Genomic DNA, 24,158 nt, shown 5'->3' with positions numbered 1-24,158 from the left:
ACTTCCTTTTGGAGGGAGTGATACTTTCTCAATACCAATATATCTTAGAGAGGAAACAGGATGATTAAATTCAACAAAATGTGCTGCTACTGGATAATTCGTGTTTTTGCATCTAATGGTACTTCTATGTTCAGCAACTTGAGTTTTCAGTGCTCTACTTGTCTTTCCAACATATGACTTACCACAAGGGCAAGTGATAAGATAAATGTCCGACTTAGTGTGACATGAAATAACACATTTTATAGGGATCTATTTACCTTTGTGGGGAATTTTAAAACTCTTACAACGGTAAGTATAGTTACACTGTCTACAACAATCACAGCAACAGTTGCCCTCAGGGATAGGTGCTAAAGTAGGCTGGGTTAGTACTGATTGAAGAGGAGAACATAGTAGTGCCTGTGTCCTACTATGACTGTTGATCTTGAAGAAGGCCTGAGGGCCAAAACGTCATAAAAATAAAAGAGAAATTACCCATGGCGCCAGAGTGTGCGACACTTTTTTTCCTGCTTTTGAGGAAGAAAGTCAACCAGCAGAGGTGCCCCCCCCCCCCCCTCACTTCAGATCCTTGTGGCTGATTACAGCCTATATATGAATAACATGCCAAATAAAGAAACAGAATCTCATGGGCCATAGCTCAATTTCAGTTAGCCTATTTCAGGTTTAGCCTGACTATAGTTAGTAGGCTAATGGTTAGGGCAGACTAGGCCACAAATCGGGGAAAGCTAGAGTTGGTGATTAAATTATCTAATAAAACTTTCATACCATGTTTTATGTGAGTGATTAGGGAAAAGGCAGGTCTTGTTGGTGCAGACTGTCTGCAACAGTAGTCCCACACAGACCTACATGCATTACACATAATTACCTATAGGCCTTCTTAGTAGCATGAACTAAACACAATAACTTGTCAGTTTCAATTTGATCTCTCCCTGTTTAGTTTTTACTCTATATTTAATTAAAAGAAGCCACCTGTTCAGGAAACCATACTGTACAGTCGGAAATCCAAACCTGTGAAATGAACCGGCAGGTTACCTGGTCAGTCGTGTCATTAAGGGAGTGGCGATTGTTGGTACCTATGGTTGGTAGGCAATTATTATTCCTGCGCATTGGCATTCACTGCACAAGATCACGTGATCAAATTCAAATTATTTCAAAATGGAGGAATGTTTTTGCTTGCAGGTAATACTCTAATCCTTCCCATGGTTTGATTTAAAATGGTTAGATTTAGGCACACAAACCACTTGGGTATGATTAGGGAAAGATCATGGTTTTGGTTAAAAGGCTAAAATGCGATAAAATGTCCCGTTTTACAGCACTAAAATGCCATTAAACGTAAAAAATGCCCAGTTAAGCCGAAAACCCATAATAGAACAAATTATTATCACGGAAAACCAGTCCGGACCAACAGCCTGTGGACTACAGGCACAGAATCCCGTTCAGGTTCAATAGTCAGTAAATTATTGGACCGGTTTCATAGCTGGTGCCTACATTGAACTTTGAACTATCTACCCTCACTTTACATCACTGCTTTGGAAAAATGTATTGTTTGGATTCACTGAATGTGACAGGAATCATTACCCACAGTTCTACTTGATTAATTTACTTACTATTTTTGCTGTAAACTTGTCGTATAATTGTTTCAATAAAGGTGTTGATTTAAAAAATAATGTAGTTGTTATTTAATTAAATGTTTAATTTATTATTAAATGTATAACTATAAATATAAATTAAATAAATAAATATCATTATAATGTTTAATTTAATTTAAAAATTATATTTTGCAAAGTTACACACTCCATACCACCTGGTGGCGGGCGCCATTTCGCTGTTTGCAAAACGCCTAAAACCACGAGACAATTAAAAGAAGAAGAAGAAAAACATTCCTGACCGATAGTAACCTGACCTGACTGACGTCCCCGCCGCCCCGCGCCACCTCCTCTGCTCCAATCGCTGTCAGGGAATCGTCCTTACGTCACTCAATAGCTTCCGGGCTGGTAGTACTGGCCCGGTGCGGTGATGCTCTGATTTACTGTGCTACTCAATTTTATAGTCGTTTTATAACATACTCTCAATTGTGATTTTATAACCAGGCACACAGTGTTATCAGATTATATTAATATAATGCCAGAGCTTTGGTTACAAGGATAAATATAATCGATCCAAGCCCGCAGCGACTCAGGCGTAACGCTGGAGAGAAAAGGTGAGAATGTGTTGCTGCTGTGCAGATGTTGATGAGAGCGTCTGATTGTTAGCAACCGGTCTGCTACATCGGTTTGCTACATCTCATTCAATTTGCTACACATTTTTGTACAATGCAACACTGTGTTACCTCTTAATTTTTACGCGAATTGTGTGCAATAAACTGTTTTTATCAAGTCCACAGCTGCAGATGGTAGCTCACAGACGCTAAAAAAAAGCTAGCCTCCCACTTTGCTAGCTGCTAGCGCGTCTTTGAGCTGCTAACCTGATTTAGCTTCAGACGCGGAGTGCAGTGAAAACATGTCCTATTGTTAGCTAGTAACAATGTTGAATGTGTTTACCGAGCTAGGCTTTGATAGCGTCACACATGCTATCTACAATTCTGTGCAGTTTATCTGTCAGCGGTGTGTTATGATCTTATCTAACGTCGATAGCTACTGTCTTTAAGATAAGGTGCTCAAAAAACATCGATACGACACCATATCTACTGCTTCGCTCAAGATGAACACAGAGACAATTTGTTTATAACAGTCCAATAAATCAATCAAAGCAGAGGTTAGAGCCTTTGGTAAATGAAACACATTATCTGGTTTTATTATGTAAACAATAACACGGAGGCAAATGCCTTCAACGGAAAGATTGTAATTTATCATCATCTGCCTGTCCAGATGCTCACAGATAACTGTGGTTACAATTTATTATATTTGAAAGTAATAGATACCATCACTATTGATTTTTAAGGCTGAATGCTTTAGTAACTATTGAAATACAATATGTGGTGTGGCTTTTCCTCTAGTGTTGGGAATGTTGGCCCAGATTGCTGCTCCAGAGTTATGCAGGTGGCTCAATAAACGTGGTTGTTGGGACATGCCCCTGATGTATGGACATACTGCTGTAGGTATGGCTGGACTGGCTGCCAAAAGCACAGCTTTCATGGATATAGAATTACAGATATTTTACGTATCAAAACATTTTGCATCTGTTCATTTTTAATTTATTTAATACTGCAATTGACCAAATACCTCTATCGAAATTGCAACAATATTGTAGGGATGACTATTGGTGCTTTCACAAAATATTTACACAATGAGATTTTTGATAAATAATCATTAGTAATGTGGATATAATAACTAAGTGGATAAAGGCAAATAATAGAACAGCTAGAGCTATCTGTTAAGTTTAGAAAATTACATCACTTTACTGTAACGCAGCCTTTAAAACCAGGAAAAGACAACACTTATGCCATATCACAATGTTATGATATCCAAAACATAAGACAATATCTCGTCACATATCACAATATTGATATAACATCGATATATTGCCCAGCTCTAGTCTTTATCTGTGTGTTACATGCCAATTGCTCTTTCCCACATCAGCTTTTTGCACTCTTGATCATGTGTCACATTCTTTTTTGAAAAGTATCAAGAGCAGCTGGGTGTGTCTACTGTATTCAACGAATATTACATAATGACCGAACCTGTATTACAAGTATCAAAATGAAACTGAGTGACTTTTCATCTGACATTGCTGGTGAATTGTGTGCGGGTGCGTTCTCTGCACAGATACAGGAGAGTTGTGTCGGTTGGTTGTGGTATCTGAGTTGTTGAAAAACAGGTGAGACATGTTCACCCTTAAGGTTGAACCGTTTCATACAGAGAAAAGGGAACATTTGAATCGGCTCCTTTTGTCTTCTGCCTGGAAGCACTATACAAATACACAGTCTCATAATAGATATGGGCAGGAGTACCAGTGTACTCACTTTGAAATGATTGTTTTCTAGTTATGAGGTTAGAATCTGTGGTTTTCATTTAAGTATCCACATGAAGAAGCTTGGAGCACTTGCACAAGCATCCACATGCACACACTAACACACAAGCAGCTTGAGACAATCACCAAGATTTATGTAGAAGCAGATTGGCCCCTGCAGTATAATATTGTACTGGCAATGGTATCACAGTCTTTACTGGAGCTCAAGAGCGTGGAACAGTGCAGGTGAGCAGATTTGGGTAGCCTTGCTGGTCCTCACATGGAATGTGCTGTAGTCTGTGTTTGTCAGGTCCAAGGGCAGCCCGAGTCATCAGCCAGTGTCAGATTCTTCTCAGCACTGTTACATTAGCTGGCCAAGTTGTGTCAACCTCCCACATGACCTCTGGTCCCCTCCTTCTAAGCTGCAGAATGAGTCACTGCGTCTACTTCTAGCATGCTCGGACTCAGTGGCTGCAGGGTTACACTGCAAATTACACTCTGGCCCTAAGGATACACTAGAAATAGCTGAGCTGTCCGACAGACGGTTGGAGTTGGTCCAAAGGTTTTTACAGTATAGCCAAACAACTAACAGCATGACTTAGGAGCAGTAAAGAGTGAAGCACATGGTATGATCCTGCATTTGCAAACATTATTATATCTCATAGTGTAGTTGCAAACAAGTGGAGAGGCTTAGAGAAGGTGTGTATGGTCAGAAAGTTAGAGGCAACCACTGCTTGATTCAGCTCTATGTATTAGCAAGTTAATTAGGAAGTTAATAATAGTCTCTCTGTGTTTACTGAAACTTAATTGTTCCCTTAATGTGCTTCCTTGTCTGACCCACAACAGAGAGGCAGTTCCTTTTTTAATCACTTGATTAACTAATAATTTCAGCAATCCTACTCAGTCTTGGGGATTTTAAGTGCAGCATTATGCTTCATCTGTAAGGCTGGCCTCTGTGCAGCAGGGCCAGCAGATCTGGTGAGAAAAATAGTGCTGACTGAGAAATGGGCTGAGAATAAGCAGAGATGGGACTTCAGGCAAGCATGGATTAATTTACCAGGAGGCAGTAATCTGTCTGCGTGCTCACGTTTGCTGCTCACATTCGATGTTTCCAAATGTGCTGATACAGTTTTGTATGCAGACTGTATTTTTTAAGTTTCATTTTTTGTGTCTCTGTGCTCCAGGTCTGGTCAACTTGTTGCAGAAAAGAATCTCACGGAGTGCCGAGTGCAATATATTGTTGCTTTTCTTCAAGAAGCTTCAGCAGTGACTTCATCCTCAAAAGATGAAGTTGAAGGAGGACATGAACCCCCTGCTTTTGCAGGTCTTCCGCTCTGTGGTCTGGGTCTACTCTGTCATCACCTTCATACCCTGGTACTTCTTCTCTGGAGCTGGCAGCAACTTGGAGCGGGCTCGTCGGATCAAGGCACGCTCAGTTAGCAGACACCCAGCGGGTCCATACAGGGCTATCAACAGCCAAGAGAAGCTGGTGTCATGGCTGCACCCCGGGGTGGACACACTGGATAAAGTGTTTGAATACGCTGCCAGGAGGTTTCCACAGAGAGACTGTCTGGGCACCAGAGAGGTGCTGAGTGAGGAGGATGTGCTGCAGCCCAACGGCAAGGTCTTCAAGAAGGTGAGGGACATTATCCTGTTCCTGCTACTCTTGCACACATGCAGCAGATAATTTATCCCCTTGTTTCATTCATTCTTATTTTAAATGTACTGTCTTTTAGAAGGAACAAGATTTCAGCCTGTTTTTAGTCAACGTGGTGTACCTCTTTACCACATTGTGGTTTAGAACTATATAAAGGTTTGTGAATCTGTGGGATAACAGGAAGTTCGGTTGTGTCTGTGAGGCTGACAGCTCAGTCTGCCACCGTGCACAGTGGGAGGAATGTGGGCGGAAGAGCAGTGTCACTGATCCTTTGTCTCAGAGGCTCAGAGCCTCCTCATTAACACCTGCATTGCTGAAAAAGCCCTGCAGATGGCGCTAACCGACCGGATATGAAAAATGTTGCATGAACGGTAACAACATCGAAACCTCTTTCAGATTCACCAGTTTCAGTAAAGCAACCTGAGATTAATGCCTGCAATCTCTTACACGGCGGTTTCCATGTAACCATTTTAATATTCTAATGCAGAGCAGTGCACATAATAATTCCATCAACTAGGATACTGTCGGTGTTTAATTTGGTGTAAGATTATAAAATATGCTCTGATGCTTTTAGACTACCAGACCTCTAGAATATATGCACATTTATCTTTTTAGAAGTTCATATGTGGAAATAATCCTGAATATTACATCTATACTTTTGTGTGTGTGTGTGTGTGTGTGTGTGTGTATAGGTAATTCTGGGGAACTACAACTGGCTGTCATACGAGGAAGCGTACCAGGCAGCAAAGTGTTTCGGCAGCGGTCTGGCAGCTCTCGGCCAGAGGCCTCAGTGTAACATTGCCATCTTCTGTGAGACCAGAGCCGAGTGGATCGTGGCAGCACAGGCCTGCTTCATGTACAATTTCCCACGTGAGTTGACAGAAAGTCAGACATTTTTCAACATGCAACATTTCTAAAGCGCTCACGATGACTGACCGGTTCGCCTGGATTTTAATTTGACAGTCGTCACCCTGTACTCCACTCTCGGACCCGCGGCCATCGCCCACGGCCTGAACGAGACAGAGGTCACGCATATCATCACAAGCAAAGACCTGCTTCAGAGCCGTCTCAAGGTACCTGCGTCACAGTCATTACCTGCATCTCCGGCTATGCAGTTTAAATGTTAACTCATCAGTTGTTATTGTGTGTAACATTAGGGTTTGATATGGACCTGAATTCTATTTGCATAATTACTTTTTTCCCTCGCACCTCCTCTCTCTTTCCACCCACTCACATCCATCTCTACGTGTTCCAGGCCATACTGTGCGATGTTCCGAGGCTGCAGTATGTCATCGTAGTTGACAGTAAGCCCACGAGCTGGCCAGACATCCCGAGAGGCATCACGATCTACAACATGGACACTGTGAAGGAGATGGGATCCAGGCCTGACAATGGTGAGCGTTTTGTGCAATGTGATTAAAAAGGTTTCTAATTTTGTCAGGGAAATGGAAGTACAGTGATGGAGGCTTAGCGCAAAGCCAACACCCTGACTTGTAATTGGAGTGATGTGCCGTGCATGACCGAGTCAGCAAGAGGTCAGATCAACACTTGCCAAACACCCGATGTCATAATATCTTTAGCCGACTGTTCAGGAAAATGAAGGGAAATAGAAGTCATGTTTGTCCTCCAACTACCATTTGAGCTTTATTTATGCTTTTTTTCATTTGTTTTTATAAAGAAAACTAACATGAAATAGGAAAAGCACATAATATACCTGTGAAATATACACTTCTCTCTAATATTTGTTGCCCAAATTCCTTCACTGTTACATGAAAAACAAAAAAATTGTAAAAAGTAATTAAACAATGCATACATTGAGATTGATAACAGACGTACCATATTTTTATATTTCTGTGTCTGTATACATGTACTGTATGAGGTGATCTTCCCGTCTAACCGTCATCACTCCTCTCATCTGTCTTCTTCAGCAGCAGTCGACCGCAGACAGCCAGAGCCCTCGGACATCGCTGTCATCATGTACACCAGCGGCTCCACAGGCATCCCCAAGGGTGTCATGATCTCCCATAGCAACATCATTGCTGGCATCACCGGCATGGCTGAGCGGATCCCTAACCTCAAGTATGTCGATATCAAATTTACAGGCTACTTCTCTGACACTTCCTTTTCCTCTCTGTCTTTATCTTTTGTGTTCTGCTTCTCAAACAATATCAAACCTTTTTTTCTCACCCCTAAAAAAAAAAAAAAACTGTCCAGAGTCTCTTTTGTATTTCATTTCATTTTATTTTTCTCCAAGTGTCTATTGTGGAAATTAACCAGATGCTATTTCTGTGCTGGCAGTGAAACAGACACCTACATTGGCTACCTGCCGTTGGCTCACGTTTTAGAGCTCAGCGCCGAACTGGTGTGCATCTCTCATGGCTGTCGCATCGGATACTCCTCCCCTCAGACTCTAGCCGACCAGGTCAGTGTATAAACACACACACACACACACACACACATTTGTTCCTGTTTGTCTCTCGTGTGCATTACAGTCTCATATATTACTAAGACTCAGGTCATCTTTTTCCTTCAAGATAGTTATGGTCACTTCTGAGAGTTGATCAATTGTCTTGTTTCATTTTTCACAGTCAACAAAGATAAAAAAGGGCAGTAAAGGTGATACCAGTGTGCTGAAACCTACTCTCATGGCTGCTGTACCAGTAAGTCTTCTCCCATCAGTGCGCAAACTCAATTTTATCCAATCTGACATTATTTATCATACAGCTTAAAACAAAGTGAACAAATAACAACAGACGACAGACTTGAAATGTCAAAAGCGTGTGCTGAGAGTTTTCCGCCCGGTGTGTGCAGGAGATCATGGATCGAATCTATAAGAACGTGATGACTAAAGTGGAGGAGATGAGTAAATTCCAGAAGACGCTCTTTGTGCTGGCTTACAACTACAAGATGGAGCAGATCTCCAAGGGCTACAGCACGCCTCTCTGTGACAGGTATCACATGACACACACACACACACATGTATTCATGAGCTGAACCTATCAAGCTTGTGTTGACATTTGCGTCCTCTGTGATACGTGAGCAAACAACCTAGCCCAAAGTCCTCATGTAGCCGACACTCAAACTCTACAAAAGGTGCAGGGAATCATTCTCAAGCCTATGTGAATCATTGCATAATATTGATTCTGATATTGTGTTAGCACATAGCATTCTACAGCATCACTCAATATCCTGATTGTTGTACAGATTCATAGATAACTTTTTAGTAGTCTGAATGGCTTGCTCAGTCTTTGTCTTCTTCTTTCTCTTCCTCCTCAGTCTGGTGTTCAAACGGGTGCGTGCGCTGCTTGGAGGGAACACCCGGGTGCTGCTTTCCGGCGGAGCTCCTCTTTCGGCCGCCACGCAGCGCTTCATGAACATCTGCCTGTGCTGCCCCGTGGGGCAGGGCTACGGTCTGACGGAAACCTGCGGAGCAGGCACCATCAGTGAGGGTAAGAGGATGGATTTCGTGACAAGAGGGAGGCAGGAAATGCAGCACTTGTTTTCGCCACCCTTTGGGAAATTAAGAGAGGAGCAGTTAAAAAGGACAGTTATTTGATTTGCAGTAATTGCCTCCATTTACCACGCTAATGCCAGGAGTCTTTGCTGGTGTTTTTCAGTTTGGGACTACAGCACGGGAAGGGTCGGCGCTCCGCTCGTTTGCTCCGAGATCACGCTCAAGGACTGGGAAGAGGGTGAGTCAGATGGCGACAGACCAACTTTAGAGAAAAGGAAGACGCACATAGATAGTTTTGTTCTAATCCTTCGGTTCTGTGCTCCTTTAGGCGGTTACTTCAGCACAGACAAGCCCAACCCACGGGGGGAAATTTTGATCGGCGGGCCCAACGTAACGATGGGTTACTACAAAAACGAAGGCAAGAACCGAGAGGACTTTTTTGTGGATGAGAAGGGCCAGAGATGGTTCTGCACCGGGGACATCGGAGAGTTCCACCCCGACGGCTGCCTCAAGATCATCGGTAAGGAATCGAGGAAAACTCACTTGCTTGCGAAGAGTATAAGTGACACACCTGCTATGATTGTGACACGTGTTCTCTTTCTGTAGACCGTAAGAAGGACCTGGTGAAGTTGCAGGCAGGCGAGTACGTCTCTCTAGGAAAAGTGGAGGCTGTCCTGAAGAACTGCCCTCTCATCGACAACATCTGTGCCTATGCCAACAGGTAAAGTCTTTTTTTTCCCCATTTCTCGCTAGTAAAAGAAAGTATTGGTATAAATCTTAGTAAGTTCCTTTTTCAAAGCAGGTCCAACTAAACACAAACATTTCATTTCCTTATGTTGTCTATTTTTTATGTCTCAGTTTCTCTCTGAATTTTTTTTCTCTGCTAATGCTCAATAAAATGTACATTTACAATACAAAACAACCTAATGTGGACTGTTCTGTATCTGCTTTCAGTGACCAGTCGTACGTGATCAGCTTCGTGGTGCCTAACCACAAGCAGCTAATGGCGCTGGCAGAGCAGAGGGAAGTGAGGGGCACATGGGAGGAGATCTGTAACAACTCCCAGATGGAGAAAGAGGTCCTCCGCATCATTACTGAGGCTGCTATCTCAGGTAGGGAGAAAAGCCTTTCTATCTAATTCACTTATGTTTGTTCAGAGAAAATGTTTCATTAAAAGCTGTATTAATAAAACCGAAGTGATACAACTGCTGTCTCTCTCAGCCGAGCTGTCAGTTCCGATCGGGTGCGATAGCTTCTTCTTCCTCACGCCAGACTTTGCACTAGTGTTATACTCATATCTGTCATTCTGACTTGTGATTTTTTTTTTTTTGTTTGTTTGTTTGTTTGCTCTCAAGCAAAACTGGAGCGATTCGAGATCCCCAAGAAAATCCGGCTGAGTGCTGAACCCTGGACTCCAGAGACCGGCTTGGTCACTGACGCATTCAAACTAAAACGCAAAGAGCTCAAAACACACTACCAAGAGGACATTGAGAGGCTGTACGGTGGAAAATAACACATAGACACACTCCAGAAAACACAGAAACACACACACTATACTTGCACACATATACACGGAGCTCAGAAGCCACTACCAGGACTACTTGGAGAGGAGTTATACTTACGATACAGGTAATAAACACAGACGCACACTTTAATACAGACACACACACACACAAAGCAACAACCCATGCGCCACCTCCTCGGCTTCCCTGCGACCAGCTTCGATCAAAGAAGGGGAAAAAAAAACAAAAAAAAACAAACAAACTCTTGAATCCAGCTCAAAGCTCTCTGTCAAGACCAAAAGGCAGAAGGTCCCTTACAGACGACTGAACCAGTCAGACGCGCGTGGTGGCGATGCGCTCACCATTCCTCTTTGATGCGTTTTAGCCCTTCGAGTTGCCACGGCAACCGAGGCTGCACACGAAGTCGGACGCCTGCATGACTCGAAGCGAAACAAATGTCAGGCTAGACGTATGTGGATCAATGTCAGCGCACCCTCTCTGTTGCTTTTCTCTCCCTTTTTCCTCTCTCCTCCCTGACTCTCCGGAGCTTTCCACCAGTCCAGCATGGTCCTGTAGAGCAGACACCCGGCAGGGGGGGGAATGGGGTAGCACGAGCGGTGCCTGATAGAGGGGATCCCTCCTGGGCTTTAAGTAACATTCAGGTTGGAATCTATGCAGGGATCTCTATTATTTTTAAATTTCTTTTTTTTTTTTTTAAATCTGTGTTGCTGTGTTTCCTTCATGTACGGTTTGTCAGCTCTGAAACCCATTTTTTAGTATTTTTGTGTGTGAGGAGTCGGTGTCGCGAAGCCAATAGAGATTGAGCGTCAAAGATTTTTTTAAAAACACTTTTTCTTACTTTTACTTTATGGTAGTATTTTTCTGTGGGTTTTTTTTTCTTTATCCCCCTGTTTTTTATCACTATTTTGTTTACTTTAATGAGCTTTTTTTTTTTTTATATAAGCCTTTGTCTTTCTCTCCCCTTATTTGCCTGTGTCCCAAAGTTTGTATATTTGAGTGTGTGTTTACTGACTTGACTAGTAAAAGAGATCCAGTCTTTAGTCTCTTCTGCTCTCGGCCTTTGCAGTAGGGTCAAACGTCAATAAGAAAGGCATCCATAGGAATTTTTTTTTTTTTTCCAGCTCTTTTGGCCTGAGCTCCCTTTTTTTTCATATCTGACGAGCCCCTGGATGCCTCGCAACCTGTGTCTTATCGGTTATTTAGTTTGTTCAGTGACATACAGTAGCCTTGCCACGTCCGCCATGTATTCCTCCAGTCATGACCAATATGCACCGTATGGATGTGTCCAAGGGAACTTAGCCTACCATAGAAAACTAGTTAACCTCTCATTGGTTGCTCTCCCATTTACTTATTGGTGCAACTGCATTTTATTACTTTTGCCATAGGTCTAGTTACTTTTATCCTCTTTTTTTTTTTTTGTACTTATAAATATGAAATACAAAGTGAATGTGCAATATTTATACACAAATTTTAAACTAAAGTATGTAGGAAGGAAGAACGCACAGACAGCAGCCCCTCCGTAGTGTATGAATGTTTAGACCTGTTACATACCTGTAGAAATATAAACATAGAACACATGTAGGAAAGGAGAGAATGGTAGAGACACACTGATAGGGAAGTCTAGATTTAGCCCATTTGAACATATTGTGCGAAACAATGTAAAGTTCTTTAAGACTATAAAGTGAAAAAAATTGATATTGGCATTATAGAAATTGCATGTTGAAAAGTGTGCAACTGTACCAAAGCATTTGGAACATATATATATTTGAGAGACAAAGAGAGAAAGCGAATCGCACTCCAGTCAAACAACTGAAGAAACATCTTATGAAGACTTATTTAACTGCTGGTATGTATCATAATCTCACTTAGACGTGAAACATGAAAGAGTGCAAATACCATTTCTGTATCTTCAAATTGGTTTATGTGTATGATACTGTATGTGCAATGTATATAAAAAACGGTCTACAGATTTTTGCCAACTGCCATTTATTTGAGCTCTTGTGTAACATATGTTCATTACTGTAGGTTTTCAGATTAGCGGTGATATTCTTTGAATGGCACCAGACGAGTGACACTCCTGCTTCAGTCTTTCTTTCTTCTCATTAAGCTCATGGACTGAAGACTAAATAGAGTTTTTGGTCAGCGGTCCTTTGCTAGGGCGACATCCTTCTCCACAGCTGCCCTCTTTGAATGCTTTGCTTGTACTGAAGAAATATAGTATTAATAAAGGTACAGTCAGGTACTCTAACAAGTTCTCTCATCAAACGTCTACTAGCTTAATACAGGAGGGTTATTTTAGCATGTAAAGTTTTACAGTACCATCAAGATGAAGTGGGAGCCCATTTTTTTCCCTTCCTGTTTTTTATAACGTTTCTCTCTCCTGACGTTTCAGTGAAAAGTCAGTAGCTTACTGTGCTGTTTGCTGCTTATCCCTCTGCCTGGCTAGAGGCGGCTAGTTGCCTTCTGACACACATGAGCTGTCATCAGGGGTCTTAAGAATGTGAAGCATTCCCCGCGTCTTGTTGATAGCACACACGCCGTGTCCTACTAATAAACATCCATTTGAACTAACAGCAAGGCAACGACGATGGGTGGTGCGAAGATGAATTTCACCACTCCTGTTGTTTTCACTTGTATTGTAAATAGGCTGAGAGGGGGGGGGGGAGGTATCAATGATCAAAGTTCTTTAAAACTACCAATAATTGTACAGGTGAAAAGCACCCTATTAACATATTTAATAATCTTTGTTACTGACCGGTTTTTCAGGTCTCCTCCTTTTGTTTTGTGTGGTTAAGTGGCCCTGCAAGCCGGCCATTGCAAGTGTCTCCTTCCTTTATTTATTTGTGATTTGGCCTTGAAAATTATGTAATGAAATAAAAGTTTGTGTTGTAATCACTGGTGCTCTTTATGTGTTTTAGAGGTGTGTGTGTGTCTGTGCGCATGAGTGTGTCGGAACACCTGAACACATTCGGTGGGGCGTAACGTGTGACTGATACGATCAGCAGCTTGATTAGAATCATCCTGAAACCAGAGTTTCTATGGCAACGAAGGCCAGTGTGTCTGAGTGAATGTGGTTTGTGAAAGAGTGTGTGTGTGTGTGTGTGGTGCATCAACGCTAACAGAACATGCAGTTCTGGGAGTCAACCTTCAGTCAGAGCTAGTAAACAAAGAGGTTTTTTTTTTCCTTGCAGGTGAAGTCATAACTGTTTTTCACAATATGTTGAATCACAGACCTTTGAAATCATTCAATTTATTCAAGGAAGAAGTCTTCCTGTTCCTTCCAGGCACACCTGCTCTCCTGCTGCTGTATTTGTATAAGAGAAAAACCTTGATGCAGCATCTTGGCACAAAGATGACCAATTCATTGTGGAAGGGAGACCCTGATCTGTGTTTGGTATCAGCAGTAGGGCTTAAACTTAAGATTACATTCATTAATGATAAATATGCTGATTATTTTTGCAGAATCATGTAGTAATTGATTAATTGCTTGGTCCTTAAAATGTCTGAAAATAGTAAAAATTGCTCATTACAGTTTCCCAAAAAATTCAATTTATCATGCAACACTGAGAAAATGAGCAAATTAACCAGCAATATATTTGAGAAGGAGAAAAGTGGGTCACTTTTGTTTAAAAAAAAAATGGCAAAAATATACATTTTCTGATTATCTACTTAATTTAGAAGTGTTCAGCCCTAATCAGCAGTATAGAAGCTACAGTGAATTAACAATGCCAGTGTTTCATATTTCCTGTACAACAGTGTAAACCTGCTCCTGACTTTGTTCCCACTTTGATTCGTTTGATTTGTTCTGACTCAATCTGACTCACAGCTTTGAGGTTTGCAGCTGTAACACATCATATACAATACAGGTTATATATAAGGCTTACAACACCAAATAAATCCTGCACTCGGGTTTACAATGCACCTTGCAATGTGTGTTCAGCTATAATAGACGTTACAATTAAATCAAAGCTCAGCACTGAACCTTTAATGTATTTGTGGGGTAAAAAAAATCTCACTTATTGCTGATGACTACAAACCTCTCATGGAAAAAAAAAAGCAATATGAGAGAACATGGATGGCTGCTTTTGCATTTCATATCAAATGAAACAATAGCTACAAGATCCCAGAGAGAGGATATAGATTCCTCTAACCCCTCCTCTCCTCCCTATTCCTTCCATCCAACCCTATGGGACCTGTGAGTGAGTCACAGGCATAATACTCCCTTCATTAGCCCACTGATTCTGACGCACACACACACACACACACAGAGCAGAGTGGCTCTACCACAAAGACAACAACAACAGCACCAAGCAGCGGGAAACTGTGAAGGACATCTTTCATATTGTATGAATGTGGTTTGTGTGTGTGTGTGTGTGTCTTTCTCTGCTCTCTGACTCTTTATTTCAACTTTTTCTTTCTCCTACTCCCTCTCTCCCACCTTGCTTGCTCCTTCTTCCTGTCTACTTATGACTCAGAATTTCACAAAAACTTTTATCTCTTTTTTTTTTTTTTTTTTTTTTTTTTTTTTTGCTTCATGCGCACACTCCAGTCTGAGCCAATAAACCATATTGGAGTTTACCCAAGGATGAGTGGAGCTGAACTGGAGCTGCCTCAGAACTCTGGAGAGGTGGGTGGTGGCTGGAGAAAACTGAGAGTAATTACATCTGAGGCTGGAAGGTGGTGGTACAGCGAGGACTGGGACTGAGATATGAGGCCGGACTGTTGAAAGGATATGTAAGACACTGAGGTACAGTAGGGTAAAGGGATAGGTGGGATTAGAGATATTAAGTGTGGATGTGTAGAGCAGCATAGGAAGCAAAGGTGAGCTTCCCTCTTTTGTCCTTTTGCTGCCTTTTCTTTTAAAACCCCTTCTGTGCTTAAACAAGCTCTATAAAACCTACAATTTCAAACTCATATTGTGTGGAAAAAAACATAGGCCTGCCAAAAGCTTCCAAAGACAATAAAAATGTTGAAATACAGTGAAATGTATAACTAATGCACATAATTTTAAGACTTTTCCATTTGATGCAATTTTACTCCATTTCCAGTGTGATACAGCAGCAAGTGTAATTAAGTTTAAACATCTCACTTTTCACATGAAAAAGACTATATTACTTTTAATGTGATGTTGTCAGACCCTGAAAAAAAAAATGTTGACTTTGAATCCAACTTAAGAATCATTTAAAGGGAGTTTTGGCAGCATTTCTCATCGCATAATTGGAAAGTTAGTCAATGTGATGCTCTTGTCTTTAGTTGGCTGGCTTTCCCATATGTGTTCAAACTCCTGCTGATCTTGTTTTCGGTTGCAATGTGTCAAGCTGACCTTTGGCAACGCGCTCGGTAACGCTGGCTGCACCATGCCAGGCGCTGGCCCTTGGTTTAGCTCAGCTGGGTCATCATGATGCGAGGGCCAAAGTGGAGGTGGGAAAACGTGTGAGGTCTGGTAATGAGCTTGAGTAGAGATGCGAGGGAAAGAGAGGGGGGGAGGGGAGGGGATGGGGAGGTAGAGGGAACGGCAACTGATACGTCTGGGCGATGACTCACCGATGCTGTGTATTTATAGCATCAGGAGGAGGGGAGGGGGTGCGGGGTTGGTAGAGCGAGGGAGCAAACGGTTTGGGAGGCGGCCAGGACAGCATCATCGCACCGCCGTCAGGGAGTGGTGGAGGGAGAGACGGAGACCGCAGAGATAAAGGGGGGTGGGAGGGGGAGAAAGAAAAAGATTGGAGGGACAAAGAAGAGAAGGAGGTTGAAAAAACAAGCAAGGTGGAGGAGAGGAGGAGGAGGAGGAGAGGGAGGGATGGAAGGGTGGATGAATGGGACTGAACATAATGGGAGGATGAACTGTGAAGAAAGGGAAAAGGGGAGACAAAAATAGAACCGCATTTGCATGAGAAGGAGAATATTTAAAAATCGTGCATGAAAACAAAGCTGCTGGGCGTGCCACGCTGCAGAGACACGTGGGCATATTTGACTAAGAATTGGACCATTCACACATGCTGAATTTGAATATAACAAATGTACAGTACTTCAATGTGTGTTTGAGCTGTTGTGACAAACATCTTTTACATATTTACTGGCTCATATTCACAGAAACACACACACACACACTTCCCTGCAGCTTCAGATTTAGACACTGGCCAGATGGAGTCATGTAGAGGAGGACAGGGAAAGGTGGCAGGCTTTAATGAGCATAAAAATCACCCTGGTTGCCTAGACACAGTACATCTCAAGTAATCAAAAAACATAAGGTTCTAACTTGTACAACCAATTAGGGAGGCAAAAAAAGACAATTTTCATGTATTTCATTGTTTGTTTCATTTTCTACAGTGAATATGAGCTTTATTCAGTAGCTGCTTATATAATAACAACAATAATTGGGCTAAACTGAATGTGTTACATACAGATCCCTCAGTTTTTAAGATATTTAGTTCCTCATTATGCTCTCAGTCAAACACTGTATCGCTGACAGGATTTCTTCTTCATCAAAAAAAAAACACACCCTGCCTCTGCCTCCGGTGACGTCAGTGAGTGCGTGACGCTGCATCCCTTCACCATAGACACTAACGTAATCTGTGCACGTGTGCTCATATACACACGCATACAAACAACCACACAACTCACAGTCGGTTTGATGAAGGCGGATGAGTCAGAACGCCAAGGTGAACACTCATAGTCGTTAATATGTGTGCAAGGGAATGGAGGTTAGAGTGAAAAGAGCAATAGGAGATTGACGGGTTAGTGGGAGGCAGGAAGTGAAACTGCAGAGAAGTTCAGGAAAGAAAGCAAAAAAAAAAAAAGTGCAGCAATGTCTGGAGAATGGTTGGGGATACAATGAGAGAGAGCAGGGATCGGGTTTGTGATGGTGGAAGAATTGTATGAATGTAAAGATCAGACTGTAAAAATGAGCTCAGCAGTGGAACATGAAGGATAGGTTTACAATTTTTCAAGTCTGTATTAAAACAATAGTCAGGTGCCCATATGAGCATTGAAACATGTTAAACTTGCTATAATCATTCCTCCTGTTATTACCAGCCGTTAAACAATTCTTTCCTAAAGTGCTTTCAGTGTAAGCGATTGGAGACAAAATCCAGAGCCATCGTTCTATGAAAAAATATTTTCAAATGTTTATGTGAAGGTATTATGCAGCTTCAGCAGTCTGGATTAGTCAAAACAAGTGGTACTCTCCCAGAGTTACAGCTTTTTTAGTAACAAGTTCCTTCTTTTTGTTAATATCGTCCACTGGAGCTCAACAAGGAAACATTGTGTGAAACAGAAAGACCTTAGTTCATATTTCTGTCAGATACACTTTTAAACACATTTTTGCACAGCAGGAGAACTGTAGCCTTTGTCCCCCATCACTTACATTGAAAACACATTACAAAGGGATTTTTTAATACCTTTTTAATACCCCTAGTTTCCTGTCATCTCTCTATTAATACTATTACTACTACTATATATGTTTATATATAAGAGTTAAAATAAAAGTTCAACATTGTGGGAACATCTCACTTGCAGAGAGATAGGTGAGAAGATCAATACCACTCTCAGGGGGAAACAGCTTGCCTGACACTGTCCAAAGGTAATAAAATCACACTGAAACTGAAGTGTAAAAATGACAGTTTGCCATTTTACTGAGGGTTTTAGGGCTGAAATGTTTCTTGGTTGGGAAAGTTGCCAGGCAGGCAACCAGCAGAGAAGTCACTGCACCCGGCCAGGACGTAGTCTGGCTCACAACCCAAGTAAAAATGTGAATTGCTGTTTTCAAACTTTGTTCTTCGTATGGATTAAACAAAGAATATACTGTATAATGTTGTTTGTTTGTTACCCTTGGACAGAGCCAGGCTTTCTGTTTCTTTGTGCTAAGCTGAGCTAATTGGCTAACATTAACAGGCACTAAATGGCATGAAAAAAAAACACAGAAAAGGCTTGGAGCAGCAGCTGGATTGCAACATGTCTCAAGCTGAGTACTCCTCCTCAGGCAGACTGTATTCTTGCACATATTGAGCATATTAAAGTCTCTCACTCTTTTTTCATATTTGACAGCTCCCTTCCTTTTTTCTGAGTAATTTCACTGACCTGTTTGGGAAGCCTTTTCCCACTGTTTTCCGTGGATTCACTGGTAAACTTCTTCTCATCCTACTCTCTGCAAGAAAGTGAATATTTGCAAAATGTCAAACTTATTTTAATAGTCAGAATCAAAAGATGACCATTAGTTGAGGAGGAAATAGAGGCTGAGCTGGTAAACTTGGTCTCATTAATGCAGAGATATTTAGCTCACACCCACAGGTCTTCTGCTGGATTCCTGTGACATTACCCGGACATGTGCCCTTTTCAAAAAGGCTAAGCCTGTATGGGATCACTCTCCACCTTCATTCCTTTCATACTCCCCTTCAGTTTTCCTCTCTCCTCCTTATACTGCTCAAGACAGCACACTTCTCTTCTTATTTCTGCTCTGTTCGTCTCTGTCCCAATGGCTCAGATAACATATTGTAGCTCTAATCACCCCCGTTTCTGTCGTAGCTGAAGCCACCTGTCTCCTGAAGACAAGGACCACACTTTAACCACAGTAATTGGTGCAAGGGGAGGGAGGAGCGGGATTGGCACAGCAGAGGGAAAAAAAAGTAATGAATGCAAGCCACTAAGAAAATGACTAGCTTAAGAAACGAAGCGTCTAATGAATGAGAGGAGGATACCAACCTGTGTGGGAAGACATGAAGTTGGAGGCAGATGAAAGGCTTGTGAGGCAGCGGTCACCATGGAGACGTTGGTTGAAAAGAAGGTGAGCCATGACAACGGGCGTGCCGTTCTCTCCCCACCTCATGATGGGGTGATGAGGAGTGAAGAGTTGAGGAGGAGGATGAAAACAAACAAAGGAGTGGGGGGAGGGGGTGGGAGAACGACCACATGTGGCCCTGTTGCCTTTCTCTCTCATTCATCATGATCATCTTATCTTTTTTTTTTTCTTTTTTTCACATGAGTCAGTGTAACAGCATCACATTTGATTGTTACGATTTAAGAAGAAATCCAAGATCAAAATCAAAATCATTAAGTGTTTGCAGCTATCTAACCTTGGCTTTTGGTTGAGTCATGGGTCCGTGAGCTGATATTAAAGCATGAAAGCAAGAACACCCTGAACACCCACATAAGATCAGAAAGCCTTGAGATGCAGCTTTACGTAGCCGACTGTGTGTTTATTCGCTGTCAGCCTTGTGAATGTGAACATATGGGTGTGTGCTTTTGTGCAACTGTGACGCACGCAAGCCGTCGTGGAGCTGATATCATTCTCTCCCCGCAGCTTTGATTGACGTGTCGGTAAACAGCAACAGTGTCCCAGTTGACTGCTGCGGCTTTAGAGAACCAAGGAGGAGGAGGGAGGGGTTCTGTAGATAGTGGCAGATATTATACAGTGATCAGGGAGACAACATCATCTTAATAGTTTGGGGATAGAGGGAGAGAAAGAGTAAAATTAAATCTGACATACCAATTTGGAACTGGCTGAAAATGTTCAAATTACGCACTGAAACAAATGCACTCTCAGTAGTGAGCTTTGGGGACTGAATATGCAACAAAATCATGTTAATTTGTGAACATCCAAGTGAGACTGTGCAGCCAAAATTCTGCAAATCAGTTCCTGGAATAAAAAAAGAACAATGCATGCAGGGCAGAATTAGGCAAATACATAGCAATTTTCAATCTTCAAGAAAAGGCTATCAAACTATATAACCACATAAAACCAGTAACCCCAACTCTGATCATTGCCTCGCTCTAACACTGGTATTCTTGGTATTCTAGTCATCCTTATTTAATGGTACTTGTAAGCTCTCATAGTATTCTAAAAAGGGGGTCCAAGTCCAAATCATACTTAGGTTTTGCAAAGAGCCTTTAAGGGTATACCTGATTTTCTCAAGTTTCAGAAAATATATAGTGTCTCTAATCCATTGGATGGAGTTAGGAGGTGCTTGTTCCTTTCAGAACAGAAGAATGAGACGTCTGGCAATCAAGGAGGTAAATGTTATGACTATATAAGCTTTGCCTTTGAGTGAGTTTCAGGGGTAAATCCAAATAAGGCACATATGGGATTGGGAGTGATGTGTTTTTGAAACATCTTTACAATTGGCGCGGAAGATAAAGATGATGATGTGCTAAAGATGTTGACCCAAAATGTGTTAAGTCTGGGTCAGGACCAGCGCACAATCTGCTGGTTGACCTTTACAGTGAGGGCATGAAGGGTCTACATTAGGGAACATTTTTGCCAGTCTTGCCTTGGACAAATGTGTATAAAGCTGTGCCTAGCACAGCGGGGAAGAGGTAGGCACTAAGTCAAGCACTGCCTCCCATTGATCATCTGTCATTTCCTCTCCAAGGTCGTTCTCCAAAAGTCTCCTTGTAGTCAGTGAGGGATGATGTTGCATATATTAGACCTGTGCACTATGGGGATAATGAAAGAATACGATCAATATGATCTGGAAAGGAAGTAATACTTTTCCGGGCAAAAAGTCTAATTTGGAGATATCTAAAATAGTGAGACTTTGGTGAATCCAGTAATTAGGAGAGTTGTTCAAACAATCCAAACTTGCACATACAGGTCAGAAATAGATTTAATACCCTTTGAGGACCATGCTCCAAATCAGAGAGAGAAAGTAGGAAGTCACGATTATTCTTGATGGGAGAGTGTACTGATGTCTGCATATATTTTGTATTTTTCAGATTTTTAACTGCATTGCTTATTTTCCTATCATCTTAATATATTACTTTTCTGATTTCTAGTGTCTAATGGAGTCACGTGTCTGATACTCCTAACTGTATACTGAGAAAATTAATGTACTTAAATATTTTTTGCACTAATTTATTAACTCTTTCTAAGTTATTAACTTGAGTAACTTTTTAATGTTCAGCTCTTTCACTTACTGTGGGATTGTGAGGAGATACTGTACGTAGGCCTTGGACAATAGTGCCCTTAACCCTGGTCACATGCATCCTGGGAGATCTTACAAATGATAGAAAGTAGATAGAAAGTAGTGTGCCATACATTACAAAAGGGTTAATGAGGCTATAAAGCAAATTAAGATGGAAAAAGTAGTAGTTTAGACAACAGGTCAGGTGAATAGGAAGACTTTTGAGTAGGTCTTGAATATAACATTTTGATTGTAACTGAGTCAGACGGTGCACAAGAGAAGCTGGGAGACAAATCTTTTAATGTCCTGTGATATTTTTGTGTTGTTTTTAATGTCTGAAAAGTAAGTTGAAAAAAAAAAGAAACATTAGGAGAAATAATGTCCTCCAGCGTGGGGGTGGTGGATTACTAAAAAAAAAAAAATCAGCTACACTGCACACCCGTCATTCTTAAGTGCTCTTGCTTTCTTTGCAAGTTATTGTTCTTATTTTCTTCCAAAAGTCCCTTGAGACATCTTGTCCAGGAGAAATGCATATTTGGTAACCAGACAGTACACAATGGCAGACCTTACCATGGTGACTGGCCTTAATATAGCAAAAAAAAAAAAAAAAACCAAACAAACAAAATGTGGCAAGATAAAGACAGTTTAACACAGAGAGACTGCTTACTGCTCCCAAGGACAGCTGCATTTCTTCTAAACAACATCCATTCATCCATCCAAGGTCTTTCTATTATCTATTATTATTATTATTATTATTAAACTTTTCCCCCGATACACCACTGAGACTGCTACAATCTGATTCACACATAGATAGATAGATAGATAGATAGATAGATAGATAGATAGATAGATAGATAGATAGATAGATAGATAGATAGATAGATAGATAGATAGAAAGCCAATGAGAGAGTGAAAGTGGCACTAAGGACTCTTAATCTAATTACTATGATTTCCCATCTTCTCTGCTGTAATCCTCATCAATAGATAGAGAGAGAGAAAAAGACAGAGAGAGAGAGAGAGAGAGAGAGAGAGAGAGAGATGCAGCAGTACCAATCACTGGAAATGTTTCTCTTGTTTTTTGTTTTTTTTTATGTCTGTGTGGGTCTGTATGGAACGATGCACACAGACAGCACATCACAAGCCCCGGAGACGAATCACAGATTCAGCCAGTGAATCTTTCACCACCAGGAACCTGCTGGGATTTGAGTTTAAAAACCTCTGATCCATCACTGAGAATCATTATAGTGCCCAGGGGGCTGATATAACTTACACAACAAGAGACAAATACACAGACAAATAGAAAATGTAGACGAGAGGAAAGATACCACAGAGATATTTATACAACATAATATGAATTTGCGACTTTACATACTCTCCTATGACATACGCTCACATATACAGTATATAGGAGGAGATTATTTTGAAGAGAAAACTGAAATGCTGATGTTGTTATGTTGTAATATCAATGATGTTAATCTGTTGTGATTAGGGCTGCAACTAATGATCAGTTTCATTATTGATAAATCTGCTGATTATTTTCTCAATCGATTAATTGCGCTGTATATAAAAAGTGAGAAAACAGTGAAAATGCTTGAAAGTTGACATCTTATTTTGTCCAAACAACGGTCCAAAACCCAAAGATATTCAGTTTACTCTCATGTATGACAAAGAAAAGCATTAAATCATCACATTTGAGAAGCTAAATCCAGCAAATCTTTGGCATATTTGCTTTAAAAGAATGATTAAAGTTATTTGATTATCAAAATAGAGTTTCCCAATTAATTTTCTGTCGATCGACTTATCGTTGCAGCTTTAGATGGGATGCATGATCACTCACTCATACACATCACAGGAACCATATGACAAGTTATTTTTAGTAAACCATGTGGCGAGGAAAAAAACATTTCTGACTGCGACACATATACAAAAACTACAAGTATATGTTTGTGTGCCTGACTTTACTGTAAGTGCACTGCTGCCAGTAAAAAAATTAAAGGGCTCATGAGCTGGACAAATATTCCTTTAATCTTGCCAAGAAAGCTTTAAAAATATATCCTTTATTATGGCTTTCACTGTTATGCCCACTCATGTATGACATTTCCATCAGTCAGTACCCTGGCTATGATGAAAATTTGAATTCATCTTCATCTACAGTAGTCCCTGTGTGCTTATTCATTTTCAGCATTCCACCGTAGGATTAATGAGCATATTATCCATGTCTTAATGGGCACGTAAGAGAATCTAACCTTTAAATGATTGATACCACCTAATGCTGGCTGTTGTGACCTCTGGAGCTGCTGCCGTCCCACAGGGTGGAGGCTGTTTCTGAATGGAGAGATGTGATGTCAGAGGAGTGATGCTGTAGGATTATACAACACATTTTACAAACACCATATCTCTCCTTCTCTCTCTCTCTCTCTCTCTATCAGTCCTTTGATCTGTGATTCAGTTTTTTTTCCTTTCCTCCCCCCTTTTTGTGCACACACACACACACACACACACACACACACACACACACACACACACACACACACACACACATACACACACACACACACACACATTGAGAAGAACTTAAACAAGCCAGCAAACAAACAGCAGCCAGGCAGATGGATGTGTCTTTTAACGTCAGGAGGCTTTCTGCAGCTCTTCAGCCCTGGAGAGCTGGCAGCTGACGGCAC

General features: G+C 41.3%; 1 protein-coding gene across 3 annotated transcripts; it reads left to right on the top strand.

Moving 5' to 3' along the window:
- The first annotated feature begins 1,962 nt into the window (after positions 1–1,962).
- On the top strand, positions 1,963–13,471 carry acsl3b (acyl-CoA synthetase long chain family member 3b). 3 transcript variants are annotated; one of them, XM_044368567.1, is made up of 15 exons: positions 1,963–2,197; positions 5,130–5,581; positions 6,295–6,472; positions 6,566–6,675; positions 6,858–6,996; positions 7,531–7,681; positions 7,901–8,024; positions 8,191–8,262; positions 8,414–8,553; positions 8,879–9,051; positions 9,220–9,294; positions 9,385–9,576; positions 9,663–9,777; positions 10,011–10,168; positions 10,412–13,471. In XM_044368567.1, the coding sequence occupies exons 2-15, from the start codon at positions 5,231–5,233 to the stop codon at positions 10,567–10,569; spliced, it is 2,136 nt and encodes a 711-aa protein (XP_044224502.1). In that variant the 5' UTR covers positions 1,963–2,197; positions 5,130–5,230; the 3' UTR covers positions 10,570–13,471. The 3 variants fall into 3 exon arrangements, with proteins under 3 accessions (XP_044224502.1, XP_044224504.1, XP_044224503.1); XM_044368569.1 differs by having other exon boundaries at positions 1,964–2,197; positions 7,534–7,681; XM_044368568.1 differs by lacking the exon at positions 1,963–2,197 and adding an exon at positions 3,072–3,094.
- The last annotated feature ends 10,687 nt before the right edge of the window (positions 13,472–24,158 follow it).

Source organism: Thunnus albacares, chromosome 12 (assembly GCF_914725855.1).
Source record: "Thunnus albacares chromosome 12, fThuAlb1.1, whole genome shotgun sequence".
Lineage (NCBI taxonomy): Eukaryota > Metazoa > Chordata > Actinopteri > Scombriformes > Scombridae > Thunnus > Thunnus albacares.
The sequence above is the reverse complement of the archived record's forward strand: the minus strand, read 5'-3'. Positions and strand labels throughout refer to the sequence as shown.